This window comes from Lactuca saligna, chromosome 1 (assembly GCF_052625555.1).
Source record: "Lactuca saligna cultivar CGN05327 chromosome 1, ASM5262555v1, whole genome shotgun sequence".
Lineage (NCBI taxonomy): Eukaryota > Viridiplantae > Streptophyta > Magnoliopsida > Asterales > Asteraceae > Lactuca > Lactuca saligna.
In genome coordinates this window covers 33,779,973-33,795,753 of record NC_136417.1, presented here as the reverse complement: position 1 = coordinate 33,795,753, position 15,781 = coordinate 33,779,973, and the positions used below count along the sequence as shown (strand labels likewise).

The 15,781-nt window shown below is 31.8% G+C and overlaps 2 protein-coding genes across 2 annotated transcripts; one reads left to right on the top strand and one right to left on the bottom strand.

The window, feature by feature from the left end:
• Window positions 1-4,846: 4,846 nt before the first annotated feature.
• LOC145032101 (uncharacterized) lies at window positions 4,847-6,062 on the bottom strand. Its single transcript, XM_078980785.1, has 3 exons — window positions 5,875-6,062; window positions 5,288-5,495; window positions 4,847-5,120 (listed from the first exon to the last, which is right to left on the bottom strand). The coding sequence occupies exons 2-3, from the start codon at window positions 5,471-5,473 to the stop codon at window positions 4,929-4,931; spliced, it is 378 nt and encodes a 125-aa protein (XP_078836911.1). The 5' UTR covers window positions 5,474-5,495; window positions 5,875-6,062; the 3' UTR covers window positions 4,847-4,928.
• Window positions 6,063-6,413: 351 nt separating this feature from the next.
• On the top strand, window positions 6,414-10,005 carry LOC145032092 (uncharacterized). Its single transcript, XM_078980773.1, has 6 exons — window positions 6,414-7,660; window positions 7,742-8,208; window positions 8,298-9,105; window positions 9,185-9,259; window positions 9,339-9,437; window positions 9,517-10,005. Exons 1-6 carry the CDS (start codon window positions 6,488-6,490, stop codon window positions 9,754-9,756), a joined length of 2,862 nt encoding a protein of 953 aa, XP_078836899.1. The 5' UTR covers window positions 6,414-6,487; the 3' UTR covers window positions 9,757-10,005.
• Window positions 10,006-15,781: the final 5,776 nt, after the last annotated feature.

Sequence of the window (15,781 nt, the reverse complement as noted above, 5' to 3'; positions counted from 1 at the left end):
AAATTCACAAATTGGTCCTTTAGGTTTACCGTTTTCCTTGAAACGGTCCCTATGAAATTTTTTCTATGAAATGGTCCTTAAAGAGCAAATCTTGCACACGAATGATCCTTACCGTAGATAGATTCGTTAAGTTGAAAGAATTGTAGATAAGGATAATTTTTGTCATTTTATGAAACTTACTTAGTGATCATTTGTGAAATTTTACACAATAACCATTTAAAATATTATAAAGTTAGTTTTGGGGAAATGACACAAATACCCTATAAAGTTTCTAGGGTTGGTCAATTCAGTCCCTAAAGTTTTTATCAAGTTTTATGGGTCCCTAAACTAGAAAAACGATCTGCTCCTTTAATCTCTATCAACCTGTAATAGCGAGTTCACCATATGATAGTGACCATTTAGACCAAAAATTTTTATATTGTGCCCCTATAAAGCCAAAAAAATAAGTTCGGAGATCAAGTGCTTATGCCACAAGATCAAAGAAACAAACCACTGAATTTCACTTAATTAGATGAAGAATATGCTTGTTGATATTGTTGATGTAAAAATCTTTCAAAATTGCTTCTCCAATAGCTCATTCTATTTCTAAAACTAATAGATTCTTCTTTTCTCATTTTCAAGTTTTCTCTTCTCCCAAATCACTTCGATTTTGTAGCATAAGAATTTGTTCCCCAAAATGTGGAAATCCGCTTTCAATTTGGTTTTGCAAAATTTTTGCAAGGCTCGATGTGGATCTCAAAGGAAATGGAAGTTAATGCCACATTATTTCCTTAAATACTGATAAGATTTTTGCATGATATCGAATAGACGTTTTGGTAGCTTTTCATTTTACGAGGTTTTAAAGTTGTATGCATTGAAGGTTTAACAACGAGATGCTTTAAATGTTTTGGAGACACCAAGAATTTGTGGCTTCTTCTACCACCTTTAACTTTTCGTTTAGGCTATTCGGTGTAGCAAGTGGAAGACGCGTGAGAGGCTAACGTGGAGTCCTTCAAGGCGCGTGAACACCGCCCCCAAAACCGACACTTTGATCGTGGCGTGGATGCGAAGACGGATGATTTGATTGGGCCTCTCGTTTTGACCGTTGGGGGGGGGGGAGGAGGGGGGTTGGGTGATATTTGACGGCTTGATAATTAAAATAAATAAATAAATAATCACTCAATTATTAATAAATTTCTTTATATATACACATTTTACATCTCAAACATACGTACACTCTTATTCAACAAAAAATACACCTTTCTCACATGATTTTATGGATCCAATCAAAATACTCAAACACCCGAACACTTCAAATTGATAACATCTCAAATCCAACAACAATCTATATTCACCAATTTTTCATACTACCCACACTACTACCAACAATAACAACCACTACAATTCAATCAACCCCAATTTCAAGCCATTCAACAACAACCTTCTCCGCAATTTCAACCTTAAACTTCTGAACGTCAACAACCTTCACAATCATAATAAGTTTTATTATCTCAATCTCAACCTATAAACATCGACAATGACGACGACAACGAACGGGTTGAAGCAACACAACGAAGTCGTTTAAGGCAAAAAAAAAAAAATCAGAAGATCCAAGGAAAACGAAAAGTATGCAATAGACCGAAGACGAGGAGGAAACTTCAGCTAAAGTTTGGATTTTATTATCAGAAGACGGGGATGTCGGCAACGCGCAAACGTGACAAAGTTTTTGGAATCGTGTTTTAGATCACTTCCACGCGTTATTAGGAAGGCAAACGACTCGGACATACGACTCGGTCAATGCAAAATGGAAGTTTGTCGTAATAGTCCAAAACAGGTCCTTTATTCGGATACGACGCATTCGTGATCTACCACCGACTTCAACAAAAGGGCGAGAACGTCCGAGTAGGACATTAGTGTTAGCCTCGACCTCAATGATGAGTTCGACGCCAAGGGGGAGGGTCCACCGGACGTCTAACTTTGTCGACCTTCGGGAAGGGACAAAGCAAGAAATGTGGCATCTTCAAGCGGAAAATCAACCAACGAGGACGTACTAGCGAAGAAAATAGACAAAACTTTAAGTTTTTTAGAAATAAAATTTGAATGAACGGAGGAAGCCCGTCGGCGAAAAATGACATTCACCGATCTTCAAATTTTAAATACGGTGCCGCAACCGAATCTCGATCCAGAAAATTTAAGGGCATTTTTTAAAATTCAACAAGAAGTTCTCGACAAATATCACAAGATTCTATGTTTTTTTTTATGTTATTTAGTAATTTATGTTTAATTTTCTATGTTTTTTTAGTAATTTCGGTTTATTTTTATTATTTTTTTTAATTTTTTTATTTTTTAGTAATTTAAATTTCTTTTTTTTTTTTTTTAGTAATTTAGGTTTAATTTTCTATTTTTTTAGATTTATTTTTCTATGTTTGATGTAATGTCATTTCAATTAATGTAAAACATTTTATTATGTTTTTATTTAATTTAATCGTAAAAAAAATGTTAAGTTATAACAATTTTCAATGTTCAGTGAGTTGGTGGTGAAGCTGACATGGTACACAGATATGACAATGCTTTTTCGATGGGTTGTTGATAACCACTCCTCATAGCCTTAATGCAATTCTAGTATTTAAAAACATAAGTTTTCATAGGGGTGAGAATGCTCGATCCAACTCGTAACCCAACACGAAAATAAATAGGTTTGGATTGAGATTTTTGACCCGCCAACCAGATTATATATATATATATATATATATATATATATATATATATATATATATATATATATATATATATATATATATATATATATATATATATATATATATATATATGGTGAGGTTAGATAGAAAACCATAATTAACCAAGGAACCAAATTTTTTTTCAACTTTTAGAACTTATTTTTTATAAAAAAAAAAACTAAAAATATAGAAATTCATAACTTTTTATTATTTTTTCAATGATATAAAATTCGATTTTTTTTTACGTCAAATTCACAACGTGAATCCGGATTCACACGGTGAATCCGAAAAATATTTTTTACCTTCACAATGTTAATATATGAATTTAGATATTTTCATATTTTTTTTTCGATAAAGAATAAACTCTAGAAATTGAAAAAAAAAAAAAATTAGTTCCTTGAAGAAACAATAATTATGGTTCCCTATTGAACTTTTTTCCATATATATATATATATATATATATATATATATATATATATATATATATATATATATAATGTTTAAAAAATATATTTAATTATTTATCAGTTTTGAATATTTGATTATCCTTTAATCGTTTTTCGAATTCCAAAACTACAAAGCATCTTCAAGTTGAATTAACATGCCTAATCCCTAAGAATTCCCTAATAAAAAAGAAATTCAATCATCAATCTCCAACTCACGACTCTGTATCTCCCATCTCCGTTGATTAAGGCATTGAGTCACTAACTGTCGTAGTGTCGCATGCACATCACTCGTCTTCGCATCCTCCGATTATCGAACACCACTCGTTGTTGTCACTCATGTTTATGATTTTATGTTGAATATTTAAGACTTTATGATTTCATTTTGTTTGTAATTTTTAATTTGATTTTAAAATTTGTTGCTTATTAAATATGTTATACGATTAGGTTCGACTACTAACCCACGAACTCATATACTTATACGGATTATATGGGTTGGGTTGGGTTGATGTTTTCAACCCACCAACACATATATTATATATGTTGGGTTGGGTCGTGTCAATGTATTCTGACCCTTCGAACCCAACCCAATTGTCAGGTCTAAATTTTCAGCTCTGCTTTATGAAACACTTTTTAAAAAAAAATGATTATATTGTTTAATATAGGTTGGGTTGGGTCGTGTCAATGTATTCCCCAGTTTTTTTGTAAATTCATCAAAGGAAAAGGAAGAAAAATATTCATTATACCGTGTTCGAAGGAGGGGAAGGAAAATATTCATTATACCGTGTTCCCGAGTTCGAAGGAAATGAAAAGAAATGAGAGGAAAATTTTATGTTTTCGTGTTCCCGAGTTAGGAGGAAAAAGAAAATAAAACTTGAAATTTCACTTCCCTTCACTTTCTTTCTAAATCCGTTCAATTTAGAAGGAAAATTTGAAAGGAAAATATGACTCCAAAATCCTTCCCCTCCCTTTGCTTTCCTTCCATTAATGAAACTCAGGAACACGATTTTCCTTCGGTACGCCTCACTTTCCCTCCGTATCCTATCCATTTCCCTCCTTAAGTATAACTCGGGAACAAGGCATAGAGAAGGAGACATTTTCTCCTTACCACCGATAGTACCACTAACTATTGTAATCAAGAAGTAAAAAAATAAGTAATCGAAATAGAATAGGTATATGATAGCATTATTTTTAGAAAGATCTAAACTATCAAACATATTCCTATTGCCTGGACTCTTACACTTTTTATCGTACTAAAAAATAGTCAAATCTACATTCACGACCAATTATGTATACAACTTACATATTTTAAAAAAACGAAATAAGTGTACGAGTTTAATCATTGAAAAGTTGAGTTACTGATCTAGTTTAATCATTGAAAAGTTGAGTTACTGATCTTGTATATAAGATATAGTATCGAATATCCACATATAGCTATGAGCTAATACAAACTTCTTATGATGGTATTTACACACAATATCAGAACTTTCTAAGCTTTTTGGCTGACCAGGTAGCGCGACTATTAATTTCTTTTATATAGAATTTTCTAAAAAGTTCATTTACTATGTTATAAAAATCTACACTATTAAAGTAATAAATATATTTTTATAGAATTTTTGTAAGATTGAAAGATTACCGCACTCTCTAGTCTACTTCTAAGAAAGGCACCATGTCAACACAAGATACTGATGGGTATAAGTATAACGTTTTTTATTATAATGATGAACTCTAAAACATTATTGACTACAAGTTGTTGGAAAAAAAAAAATCATACTAGAATCGCAAGGCCTTCCTTCTTTGGTGTGGTTGAGAGTGGGCGGTTTCCAGGGAAAGCTGTGCGAGAAACATCAACGAGAGCCTTGAAACTATATGGTTCGTGCATAGAGAGCTCTGACAAAACCTTACGATTAATTTGGATGTTTTCTTTGATTAGTCCATGCATAAAGTTACCATAATTCACCTGTGCAATATTTGAGAAAATGAGTGACATACATTGAAGTTAAGATAATATTGCTATATACTTATGTAGATTTTTCAACATACAAATAAAGTAAAGTAAGAGGCTATAAATATAATAAACAAATCATTGGTATTTCTTCCATACAAAAGGATAGAGGTATAACATACACCATGGACGCGAGTGCCAGCATTGATGCGTTCAATCCAAAGGGAACGCATGTCACGTTTCTTGTTCCTACGATCTCGATAAGAATACTGAAGTGCCTTTTCTACCCTTTCTCTAGCTATCCGGATACAATTCTTTGCCCTTCCCCGGAAACCTTTCGCTAGTTTGAATACCTCCTTCTTGTTCATGTCTCTATACTCTACTCTATAGCTGATTAAACGGTAAGGATAAATACGTCATTTTACATTTGTATCAATCATCACTTGGTTAAATCCACTTATTTTACATTTATATTAACAATCTGCAATTTTCCCCACACCCTGAACCCAGTTTGAAATCCCCGAAACTAGAACACTGGAAACTTAAAAAAATCTGGAAAAAAATGCAATAATCAAACAATAAACGAATCTGTGGTGTTCAGGAAATCAGGATTCAGGAATAATACGCTAATAAGTAAAATTTGTGTAAAGCATCTGAAATCAGGATTCAGGAATCAATATCACCGAAAATATGAAAATAACAGTGCAAAAACTATGAATTGTATTTCTAATACAAAATAAAAGAGCAAGGCATTCGGCAAAATTATTACCTGTAAGCACAAGGAGATGGCTGCGTGAAAAGGGAGAACCGAGCAGGTCTGCGACGATTCCGACGGCGACTCGGACCAGACGTAGGTCGATTGACGATGGTTGCGTGAAAAGGGAAGAATCAAGGAGAGTGACAGACTGAAGAGGAGTGAGGTTTTGATAAATGATAATCTGATTTAGGGCTAAATTGTTTCAAGGGCAACAATGTAATTCGATTATTTTGTGAACCCTAAACAGTAAACACATAATCTTTCGGATAATAAAAAGAAAACAAGACGCCCCACTGAAAAAAAAAAAAAACTTTGTTATTTCAGATGATATTTTAAGGGTTAATACCTTAAAAACCATTATTTATACATATCCGTTTCGATTTAACCCTATCATTTTTATTTGTTACTTATTTGCCACCGTTAATACCCGGTTAACAACCGGTAATCACCTCCTTGCCGGTTGCATCTCTTCACTTGATTACTAATTCTTGGGAACGTGCATAGTAGCCACCACCTTTGTCCCTCATGTCTGACTAACAAAGGGGTATCCCGATAACATCATCGTCAAAAGAGGGTTTTGCAAGAGGGTTTTGAAAGAGGGTTTCTGAAGGTTTTCAAGGGTTCGATGGCAGAATCATCACGGAGAATGAAAAGTAAAGAATCAAAGGCGACAAAGAAGACAAAGTTGAGATACGTACGTGATGAAGAAGAGTCTGATGATGATCGTCTTGACTTAGGATTGTTGGATGTTGAACCAGATAACTTCAATCCTACATCTAACTTGTGTGACGACCCTTTTCTTAACATTTTATGTGATGATAAAATGTTAAAGAATAATCAGTTTGAAGGGGACGATGAAGCTGATGTTGAAGACATTCACCAGGAAGAGCTTGAGCATGAACACCTTGAAGATGAAAATGGCTTGGAAGTGGGTGTCGAGTTCAGGGTGCACGATCCTACCGTCAAGTGGAACCAAATGAAGCCTACAGTTGGTGAGTTATATGAGTCTCCTGCTCAGTTAAGGTTTGCACTCACTAACTACGCTGTAGCTAATGGATACCAACTTTGGTTCATGAAAAGTGATAAAAGCAGGGTAATTGTTAGGTGTGGGAAAAAAAATGCAAAAAAACCATGTCCTTTTAGGATCCATGCTTCGTGGAAGTATAATGAACGTACTTTTCAGATAAAATCTATGGTTGAAACACATCTTTGTGCAAGGAATTATAATTTTGGACATTTGGTTAGTTGTAATTGGTTAGCAAAACACTACATTAAGGACATAATTAGGAAGCCCAAAATGACACTACCTGAGATGATGGAGGATGTCCTTACAAAATATTCAGTGAAAGTGTCAAAGGGGCAATGTCATAGAGCAAGGGTAAGGGCAAGGGAGATGATAGAAGGTAAACTGGAGGAACACTATGCTAAGATATGGGATTATGCCAACGAAATCCTTAGATCTAACCCTGGAAGTACATGCAAAGTAGGAGTTTCTGTAAATCCAGATGGGGTGAATTATTTTGAACGTTTTTATGTATGTTTTAAGGCATTGAAAGATGGATGGAATACAGGGTGCAGACGTGTGATTGGCTTAGATGGATGTTTCCTAAAGGGACAAATCAAAGGGGAGATTTTGACTGCTATTGGAAGAGATGCTAACAACCACGTGTATCCAATTGCATGGGCTGTAGTAAATGTAGAGAACAAAGAAAATTGGACTTGGTTTTTACAGTTGTTGGTTGATGACTTGGGTGTTGAGGATGGAAGGGGTCTAGTTGTTATTTCAGATCAACACAAGGTAAACATAAATACTACAAATTTTTTTATGTATTCATTTATATTGTCTAACCCATATTAATGTTGAATTTACTTATTTCAGGGACTTCTAGAATCTGTGAAAGCTATCCTTCCACATGTTGAACACAGGCAGTGTGCACGACACATTTATGCCAACTTCAGGAAGAGGCATACAGGTTTAGAGTTGAAAAACTTATTCTGGGCTGCTGCAACTAGTTCACATGAAGGGGATTTTGTGTCTAACATGGAAAAAATTAAGAAAATCACTTCAAATGGATATGATTGGTTGATGTCTAAGAATCCACAATCATTGTGTAGGGCATTTTTTGGACTAGGGTATGCATGTGAGGCAGTGGAAAATGGGGTTTCTGAGTCCTTTAACTCCATGATCATAAATATTAGGAAAAAACCACTTCTCACAATGTTAGAGGAAATTAGAATCTATGTCATGTCTAGGTTTTATTATTTGGCTGATAAAGCTTCTACTTGGAGAACTGAATCGTGTCCAGCTATCATAGAGAAAATGAAGGAGTTTGGAAAAGAGATGAGGTAAATTCTTACATAAACTTGTTACTACTTACCATTAAATTGTGTTGTATAGTTAACATGAAATTGTTATTTTTAATTTGTATTTATAGGAACTGGAAAGTTATAGCAACTGGGGGGTCTGTATTTGAGACAAGGTATGGGTATACAGCTTACAAAGTGGATTTGGAACAACACTATTGCACATGTAGACTATGGGAGATATCTGGAATACCATGTGTGCATGGTCAAGCAGCAATAAACTACACTCACATGAATCCAACTGATTTTCTAAGCATTTGGTTCCAAAAAGAGAAATTTATGGCTGCATATACCACAAATATATCACCAGTGAATGGAAGCAACCTGTGGGCACCCACTGACTATATAAAGCCATTACCTCCTTTGACAAGGAGACTGCCTGGTAGGCCAAAAACCAAGAGAAGAAGGCATGTGTCTGAGGTCAATGATTCCAAGTTCCCAACTGTTAGAGCTAGAGTTTGTAGGACTGTTAGGTGTAGCAAATGTTTACAATTCGGCCATAACTTGAAATCCTGTAAGAATGAGCGAGTGATGAAGGAGTATGTGCCACCTAGAAAACCAGGAAGGCCAAGGAGGGGTGGAAATGGTATAACAAACAAGGATGGAGAGGGAACTTCAAAACAAAAGGCAGTTAAGCTTGTAGTGAAAAGAAAGAAGAAGATAAAGAAGGCTGGAGAAGGATCCTCAAACCAGGATGGCCAAGGTGGGGTTGAAACTGCAAACGATGCAACTGTGCAAGAAGAAAATGGAACTGTACAGGAAACTGCACCCAAAATTGTGAATGATGCAGATGCTATTTCTGATGAAATTGATGTATTGTTGCAAAAATGTGGTTATGAACCTCATGAGATTGAACAGGCTATAGAAAACTTGGAAATGGTATGGAAACCTTTACTTTAAATTTCTTAAAACTAATATGTGATTTACATAAGGTAATTAACTAGATCATGTCTTACAGGGTGTAGATGCTAATGAGATTGAAGAGGTTGTTAATGAGATTGAAGAGAACTTGCTTGAAGAAAACTTGGAAATGGTATGGAAACCTTTACTTTAAATTTCTTAAAACTAATATGTGATTTACATAAGGTAATTAACTAGATCATGTCTTACAGGGTGTAGATGCTAATGAGATTGAAGATCACTTGGAAGCAGACTTAGAAGAGGATGTTAATGAGATTGAAGATAACTTGCTTGAAGAAAACTTGGAAATGGTATGCCAACCTTTACTTTAAATTTCTTAAAACTAATATGTGATTAACATAGGGTATTTAAATACATCATGTCTTACAGGGTGTAGATGTTAATGAGATTGTGCCACTAGTGCAAGAAGTTGCTATACAAGGTTTAGATGCTAATGCTTGGGTTGGTGAAGATGATGGGAATATTGACTTCATTGAAGATACACAAGTTGTTGGGAGGCCTAGGAAAAGGAAGATTTCTGAGAGAATTGTGAAAATCAAGCTGAAGAAAGCAGTTTATGATAAGGATGGAAGGGGTTCTAGTATTAAGAAACCAGTTAATTTGGAGTAGGACTATTTAGGAGGGGGTATCATGGGCACTATGTATTTTGCTTGCCCTTTTTGTTAACATTTCATCAGCTTTTGGTAACAACCATCCAATTGTATATCAGCATCTAGTAGTATTCAATTAGGCCTTTTTGAACATTGGTAGTTAATGGCCATTAAAACATTGTTGGGCAATTGGTTGTTTGGTACTGATTGTAATACCCCCTTTTATGTTATTATGAATGCAAGTATTTGAACTTAATGTCATTTCACTTTGCTTGTCATTTCACTTGCTTACAATCATATGTTAATTGTCATTCCAGTTAATGTCCTTTACTTCCTTATTTTAGTACATTCAGTTATTACCAAGTTTTACCAAGTTCTACTACATTTCACTTGCTTACACAAGATTTAGTACATTACCATAACTACATTGTAATAAATCACTATAATGCAATTACCAAATCACAGGGACATAAATAAGATTGGATTACTATCAATACACTTCTCCATCAAACATTACCATAACTACAGTGATCACCTGCTTACAATCATATGTTAATTGTCATTCCAGTTAATGTCTTTTACTTCCTTGTTTTAGTACATTCAGTTATTACCAAGTTTTACCAAGTTCTACTATATTTCACTTGCTTACACAAGATTTAGTACATTACCATAACTACATTGTAATGAATCACTATAATGCAATTACCAAATCACAGGGACATAAATAAGATTGGATTACTGTCAATACACTTCTCCATCAAACATTACCATAACTACATTGAACACCTGCCCTAACCAAAATGAAGAACCTACAACAACCTTAACTTACAACTGCCCTAACCAACTGGTTCTTAAAATACAATGTCAATTAACAAAATTACTCCAATAACCACTAACATCACCAACACAAACTTCAACAACTTGATCACCTGCAGAACACCACTAGCAACAACTTCGTTATAGGGCTCCCTTTCATTAGCATAAAACTCCATCTCTTCCGTGTCAAGCCACTTGAAATATTTACACCCTTTTTTGGTACCCTGCCAACAAAAGCTTCATTTACTAACTTTTGAAAGATAACAAAATGGGGAAACAAAATCCCTCAAATTTACCTTATAGTTAGGGCACGCCTTGAACTTTCTTCCTGGGTTTTTATCAGTTCTTGAAACTGAGTATTGCAGTTGATCACCACAATCACACTTAGTGCGATAAATCGGTTTGCTGATAGAAGTTGTTGAAGACGAAGCCATGGAAAAGAAGAAGACGTGATGTGTGAGGAAGAACGCTTGTTAAACCGAGTGAAGGAGAGGTTTTGGGGAAAAAGTGGATTTTGGGTATGTAAAAGGTTAGGGTAACCTGTTAAACCGACGACACCGGCTACCATTGACTTTTCATAACTAGTCAACACAATTAATGGCAAATAAGTAACAAATAAAAATGATAGGGTTAAATCGAAACGGATATGTATAAATAATGGTTTTTAAGGTATTACTCCATATTTTAATTACGAGAAATACTCTTTTATATATACTAGCCGTTACCCGCGCACAGCGGCGGGGACAAATAGCTTGTTTCAACGATATTTTTTTTTTAAAAAAAAATGTTATGTTCCAAAAGAAAGTTCATGTCGTGGGTGAGAGGAAGGGCAGTAGTCGTGATAGTGGTTAGTTGAAGGCGGAAGGAGACAGAGCGGCTGTGGTGGTGGTGGTTATACTGTCTTGGTTACTGGTTAGGGTTCTTCGAGAGAGTGTGCGTATATTTCTTACTTTGAAGGGATTACGAAGATAGATATTATGAGATGGCTTGTTACCAATGTGAGAGAAGAGATCCTCTATAAATTGTTGATATTAACCGCTTCAAATGGCTAAAGTGTTGAGATTGACGGGTTCAATTTGCAAATGAATTCTTCTATTAATTTGATACCAGATTTTTAAGGGATAAATGATAGGGTTAAAGTTTTAATATTATTATATTATAAATGGGTTGTACTTCAAGCTTAATAGTTTGGACGTCTTAAAAAAATAATATTATTATATTCAATCTATTTATAGAAATAGTTAGATTTCTTTTATAAGTAGTAAAGATATATATATATATATATATATATATATATATATATATATATATATATATATATATATATATATATATATATATATATATATATATATATATATATATATATATATATATATATATATGGTTAGTTCATGTGAGACGGCCTAATTTTGTGAGACCGTGAGATGCATTTTTTAATTTTTTTTAGTTAATTCAAGTTCCGAAAATAATATTTAAAAAAAGAATTTTTTGATTTTTTCATTTATTTTGCATTTTAAAATTATTTTTAGAATATGTACAATATAATATTCTATTTAGAATATTTCACATATTTTTCAAAAAAAATAGAATTTTTTTATTTTTTTATTTTTTTTAGTTAATTCAAGTTCCGAAAATAATATTTAAAAAAAGATTTTTTAGATTTTTCCATTTATTTTGCATTTTAAACTTATTTTTTAGAATATGTCAGTGTAATATTCTATTTAGAATATTTCACGTATTTTTCAAAAAAAAAAAAAAAACGGGATTTTTTTTATTTTATTATTTTTTTTGGTTAATTCAAGTTCCGAAAATAATATTTAAAAAAAGAATATTTTGATTTTTTCATTTATTTTGCATTTTAAAATTATTTTTAGATTTGGTCTCACGGTCTCACAAAATTAGAATGGTCTCAAATGAACCTGAACATATATATATATATATATATATATATATATATATATATATACACACACACACACACCCCTTATAAGTTAAATCATATGATATATTTGATCAATATAATCTTACAATAAAACTTTTCTCTCACCTCTCTCTTTTTCTCTCTCTTACCTTCTACCGCTGCCGACTACTAACACCAACGTCGGCACCACCGTCGACACCGTCGTCGTCGTCGGTATACAACAATCTTTAGATTCGGAGCCGCCGCTTTCAGATCTGAAGCATTTACCTTCAGATCTGGTGTATTCGCCTTCATATCTACAACCCCCGACTTTAGATCTGCCATCACCACCGAGCGTCGCCTCTAGATGTCCGACCACCTCTAGATAAATTTATATCTGATGTAGATCTGAGAATTTTGTGTTATCATACAAATGTTTGTTCCGAAACTCTTGAACTTATTTTTTTCTCTGAAATGTTCCATCACCGGCGAAAATGTTTGTCAAATTTATACCAGATCTGTTATGTATCACCTCTTTCCCATGTATAACTCATTTTCGTCTTCGTCTCTCTTATTTTTGGTCAAAACACCACCAAATCGACATCTGATCTGATGTTTTTGTCTATTTTCAGGTTAGATATGGTGTGTGTATGGTGTTTACATTAATGGTGATTACGAAAGGAAGTTCTGAAAAAAAAAAGATGCACATAAGGTTTTTGATGAAATGCCTCAATGAAATTTGGTAAGTTATTAAGCTGTGAATTAAGTTTGAATGCATATTTTTTGTATATTATACTATGAAGTTTGTGTATTTAGCTGTGATATTTGTGTTTAAAATTGCAAATTGAATGTGTTAAGCTGTGAATTTGTTGTTTAAACTGTAGATTAACTATAGTAAGTTGTGAGTTTTGTATATTTAACTATGAATTAATTGTATTAAATTTTTTAGTTGAAAATATGCTTTTGAATGCATATTTTTTTGGGTATTAAACAGTGAATTTTCTGTATTTAACTATGAATTAAAAGTTTTAAGTTGATATTATGTTTTTCTACTTGCATTTGTTGTAGATCTCTATTATATTTTGTTTTTTTTTTTTCCTGTTAATGTGTGAATTTGATATTTTAATCTCTCATTTGTCATATAATTTTGTTAATCTTAATTTTAACAGCTTTAGAATTAAACTTTAAATTTATTATACTAGTTTGTGAATTTTGTATATTAAAATGTGTGTTAATTGTAATAAGTGTTTTAAGTTGATAATATGGATGTGAATACTATTTTTTGTGTATTAAAATGTGAATTTAGTCTACTAAGCTGTCATTTTTGTGTTTTAAACTGTGAATTGATTACATTAAGCTTTGAATTTTCTTTTTAAACTACGAATTGACTGTATTAAGCTGTGCATTTTCTGTTTGAACTGTAAATTGATTAGATTAAGTTGTGAATTATGTGTATGAAACTATGAAGTTACTTGTATTAAGCTATGAATTTTGTGTATAAACTTTGTATTGACTATATAAAGAGTGTTAAGCTGAAAATATGGTTATGGATGCATACTTTTTGTGTATTAAACTTTGAATTTTGTGTATTAAACTATGACTTTTGTGTTTTAAACTGTGAATTGACTGGATTAAACTGTATATTTTCTTCTTAGACTATGAATTGAGTATATTAAGCTGTAAATTTTGTGTATTAAATTATGAGTTGATTGTATAAAGTTGTGAATGAATTGACATTAAGCTGTGATTATTTTATAATTTTTTTGTTTGCTTTTGAAATAATGTAAATTTTATTCACGACTTAATATATTAAATTCACAATTTAAAATATGAATGATTTATGTATAAATTTTTTTGTGAATTTTGTTTTTCTGAATATATTTATTTGTTGTGTTGTATAAGTATATAAGAATACATTAGTTTTAATAATATTTTTGCATTAAATTCAAAATGAGTGAAATAAATGGTTTTATTAGACTGTGAATACAATATTTATGTTACTAATGCATGACTTTGTTTACAGATCTAATTTAGAAGAAAATAATGGTTGCGATGCTGGTATAGGTGGTTGGTGGCAGCGTGTGGTGATGGTAATAGTAGGGTTTGAAATTTTGATTTCTTTAAGTTTGTGAATTAGTATAAAATGGTTTGTATTAAATTGTGAATTTTGTGAATTAAATTACGAATGAACTGTATAAACTTGTAATTTATATAACTTTTGTGTTCAAATATGAGAGCATATAAGAATGAAAATATTATACTGCAAAAATTACAATTTTGCCCTTTTTGTATCGAAAAGAGAGAAAAAAAAAAGGATTTTCACATGCTTAACAAGAATATCATCTAAATATTTACTAACTAATGCGGTTCTTAGGTTCTTAATATTTTATGGTTTTCATTTGAACCACTCCCTATATATATATATATATATATATATATATATATATATATATATATATATATATATATATATATATATATATATATATATATATATATATATATATATATTCTATTTATCTTATAGTATTATAATAATAATAACTAGGCGTTAAAGTTGTATATTATATGGATTTATTAAAAAAATTAATATCAAATTTTAAACATCAAGTTAAGCAATTAATATTTTAATACTTTTATATATATACAAAGAATTTATTAAATAAATATGCAATTTAACCCAAATTATTAAAACTTAGTAATGACATTCTAATTAATTGTTAAAAAACACAAATTTCTAAACTAATTGTTGGTTTATCAATGTATACTTCTCCATATTCACCATATTCTTCAAGTGATGTTTCAATACATTCAATTTTACTACTCTTCAAATATAAATAAATAAATACTAATTAATAAACAATTATATGATTAACATAATACTGTATAAAAATGAAAATATAATATCAAATCAATAAATATTGAAACAATTATGTTTAAATACCTCCTTATCCGGTAAATCATTCCAATTTAACGTGTCTGATGTAGCTTCGACGAAGTTGTTTGTTTCCAAAGACAAATTATTCGGACCTTAATTGTGTAGTTGTCTTTTGAGAGACTTACGTCACCAATCATCGTAATTTTTATTGGATCCATGAGCTGTAATATGATATAATCAATTAAAAAAAAACCGAATGATGGGGTTAATACAATTAATACACTTTAAAAGTAGAATTTCAAGTGATTAAATCTCACACATAATATGATACTACACAAGGAAATATGGTAATTTTTCCTATGTGGGACAGTTTAAATAAGTACAAAAATTATGTAACTCATCAAATAAATGACATGCATCATTATCGATCCGGACACTTTTAGGGTG

Bases quoted from the DNA above. Each gene is read 5' to 3' on its own strand.
- LOC145032101 (XM_078980785.1), bottom strand. From the start codon at position 5,473: ATGAACAAGAAGGAGGTATTCAAACTAGCGAAAGGTTTCCGGGGAAGG. The intron at 5,121-5,287 runs GTATGTTATACC...AATATTGCACAG, and splicing joins CTGGCACTCGCGTCCATGGT to GTGAATTATGGTAACTTTAT.
- LOC145032092 (XM_078980773.1), top strand. From the start codon at position 6,488: ATGGCAGAATCATCACGGAGAATGAAAAGTAAAGAATCAAAGGCGACA. The intron at 9,106-9,184 runs GTATGGAAACCT...CATGTCTTACAG, and splicing joins CTATAGAAAACTTGGAAATG to GGTGTAGATGCTAATGAGAT. The intron at 9,260-9,338 runs GTATGGAAACCT...CATGTCTTACAG, and splicing joins TTGAAGAAAACTTGGAAATG to GGTGTAGATGCTAATGAGAT.